Source organism: Bison bison, unplaced genomic scaffold (assembly GCF_000754665.1).
Source record: "Bison bison bison isolate TAMUID 2011002044 unplaced genomic scaffold, Bison_UMD1.0 scf7180017863415, whole genome shotgun sequence".
Taxonomy (NCBI): domain Eukaryota; kingdom Metazoa; phylum Chordata; class Mammalia; order Artiodactyla; family Bovidae; genus Bison; species Bison bison.
In genome coordinates this window covers 471,945-474,734 of record NW_011493987.1, presented here as the reverse complement: position 1 = coordinate 474,734, position 2,790 = coordinate 471,945, and the positions used below count along the sequence as shown (strand labels likewise).

The 2,790-nt window shown below is 53.7% G+C and overlaps 1 protein-coding gene across 2 annotated transcripts in view; it reads right to left on the bottom strand.

The window, feature by feature from the left end:
• Positions 1-298: 298 nt before the first annotated feature.
• Positions 299-2,790, bottom strand: part of STK19 (serine/threonine kinase 19) — a 9,115-nt gene continuing 6,623 nt past the window's right edge. The window contains exons 4-7 of one of the 2 annotated variants that reach the window (XR_824683.1): positions 1,822-2,623; positions 1,199-1,296; positions 940-1,087; positions 299-744 (exon numbers count right to left, since the gene is read on the bottom strand). Coding sequence is in view for 1 of the 2 variants with exons in the window: in XM_010833349.1 (XP_010831651.1) it covers positions 699-744; positions 940-1,087; positions 1,199-1,296; positions 2,484-2,623 (432 nt within the window). In the remaining variant the exon portion in view is untranslated. The remainder of the gene's footprint in view (positions 745-939; positions 1,088-1,198; positions 1,297-1,821; positions 2,624-2,790) is intronic. The other variant, XM_010833349.1, reaches the window with a different exon arrangement.

The following is a 2,790-nucleotide window of genomic DNA, read 5'->3' as shown; positions in this document are numbered from 1 at the left end:
AGGGGATCTTCCTGACCCAGTCTCCGGAACCGGCAGGCGGATTCTTTACCACTGAGCCACCTGGGAAACCTCTTATACTAACTCCCACAAAAACTGAACTACACTAGCTTTTTGCAGGCTCTGACAAAAATTCTGTCATTTAGGAAATCAGACACATTCTCACCGTCCCACAGGGGAACTGACCTCAGTGTCCCTCGTTCCTCTCTGATCAACAAGGTAAAGCCCTGGCCCCACTTTGGCTTTACCTCTGCCCCTACACGAGATGCCCAAACTCACATGTCTCATGAAACAAAAGACATCCACAAAACATCAGAAGTACTTTATTTGGCAGTTTCAGCCCAACATATAGGAAGAAAAACTCTGTCCAACTTTGACAGCTTACCCAGTGACCCCTCCTTCCCACCCCAGACAGAATAGTGGCAGCACCTTGCTGCATGAAAGACAGCAGCCGTGGCCTTGGCAAGGTTTCTGGCTCCACTTTTCGTGAAAGGGCAGAGAAGCACAGCCCAAACCCCTCCACTGGGACGCAGCCCAGGTCAACAGCGGCAGTCACATCTGACCCTCGGCACAGCAGCAAGCCCAGCACTCATCCTGGCTCCCGAGCCTTCCCAAGGTGACCCTGCCTGAGCCAGGGCGGGCAGCCCTCCTGGGCCCCTCAATCCCCACCCTGGGGAGGTGTGCAATGATGAACAGAGTCCTCAGGTCTCTGGCAGGCGGAGGAGGGTTCCAGAAGTGGTGGAGACACTGTGCAAGAGAAAGACAAGGCTGGAGCTGGGTTCCTGAGTTCCAGAGAACTCAGAACTTGGCTGGATATGTTCCCGGGTTCCAGAAGACAGGAGAGGGGCTGGGCTTTGCTAATGAGGGAAGCACAGAGAGGGAGGAAATCCAACCTGAGGTCATTGCTCTGTCATCTTCCAGAGGCTGGGGTGCAAGACTCACCAGTCCACCAGCTGGGCCCCAATGAGGTCATGTACGTGGTAGGCGAGGCCGAGTCGCACCGAGGCAGCTGCCCGCCGGCCCAGGAGCTCTGAAAGGAGTAGCTCCCGGTACTTGGCCTTCCGGACCATGCTGAGGACAGCCTGCCGTCCTGGGGGAGAGGTGGCATGGGAGAGGGGAAAGATGAATAAGGCCTGGAGGCCTGAGGAGGCACCAAAGAGTGTTCTTGAGGGGCTGCGGGCCTGGGCTGCAGAGAGTGTACCTTTAACAAAATATTTGATGAACCTCCCAGCTCCAGGCACTGCGAGCCACCAACTTCCAGCATCTCGGACAGTGAGCACCCCAGCTTTGACCAGCTGCCTAAGAGAGTGGAGATGAAGTGTTGACTCTGAGAGCTCTCTCTCCTCCCCGCCCACTAACGTTGGACACTAAGTCTCCAGAGGCCTGGGCACCTAGGCCAAGGGACTGGACAACAGGAGTCCAGCCTGGGGCAGTTCTCTGCTCAGACCGTGCTGCTCAGTGCCCCATGATCTTGCCTGCCATTCTCCCACCTGACCGCCTTCCGTCCACTCTCTCTTTTCCTGTTACCTGGTGGCTCAGACGGTAAAGAATCTACCTGCAATGGAGGAGACTCAGGTTCAGTCCTTGGGTCGGGAAGATCCCCTGGAGAAGGGAATGGCTTATTCTTGCCTGGAAAATTCCATGGATAGAGGAGCCTGGCAAGCTACAGTCCACGGGGTCGCAGAGAGCCAGACATGACTGTTATTATTGCATGTTCACTAAAACTGCTCCTCCTCTCTGAAGCCCCGTTGACCACTCTCAGTCCCACCACCAGGGGAGACACAGAGGCCTTTCTCCGGAGCCCCTGCCGTTACCTACACATACCTCACCACTGTTTGTTCTTTAGTTGCTAGGCCATGTCCAACTCCATGGCGACCTCACAGACTGCTGCCGGCCAGGCTCCTCTGTCCATGGGATTCTCCAGGCAAGAATACTAGAGTGGGTTGCCATTTCCTTCTCCAGCAGATCTTCCCAACCCAGGGACTGAACCTGCGTCTCCTGCATTGGCAGGCAATTCTTTACCACTGAGCCACCAGGGAAGCCCCATACCTCACCATAGCTCTTCCCAAATCTTACTGAAGTTTATCTAATGCGTTCAGGTATATCATGGATTACAAAGTAGGGATCCCGAGTCAGACCCACCCTCCTGAAACGATACTTTGCTTTAGCCTTTGCCTAGCTGTTGTTCTTTTGAATGTGAATGCTGATTCCCACCGGGCATTTATGGCTCCTGCCAGGCCTCTACATTTGATTAGCCACCCATATCTCCTGAATTTTAGTCCAGAGCTGTTTCCAAGGCCTCAGATAAGACAGGCCTCTCCTCCTGGGGAAGAAGCACAAACTTAGGTCATTTTATTTAAAAAAAAAAAAAAAAGAGTCTGCCTTTTTAACAGGTTCCCCAAAAGAAAGAGAACAAGGCTGGATGGGACTGGAGGGAGGAGGGGAGGGGCCGGATGCCTGATTTTGTTGGTTCCCCCAGGTCTCACGTGATCTCTGGGTCCCTGAAGCCAAAGGTCTGTGTCATTTGGTCTTGCTGGAAGCTAAGGTCACCACAGGCTGGAAGCACGGAAGCCAGAAACTTCTGTACTGCAGCAGCATATGGGCGGCCATCACAAGCTTTGAGGACCTGGAACCAGAGATGAGAGACGTGGTCTGGCCCCACCTAACCCTCCACTGACCTCTGTCCCCAGGATCACATTTCTCTTCCTATGTTTTGCCTGTTGCTCAGGGCTTTCTACCTCTCATACTTCTCCTCCTCTTCTTCCTCTCCCTCATATTAATATTTTATCAGAG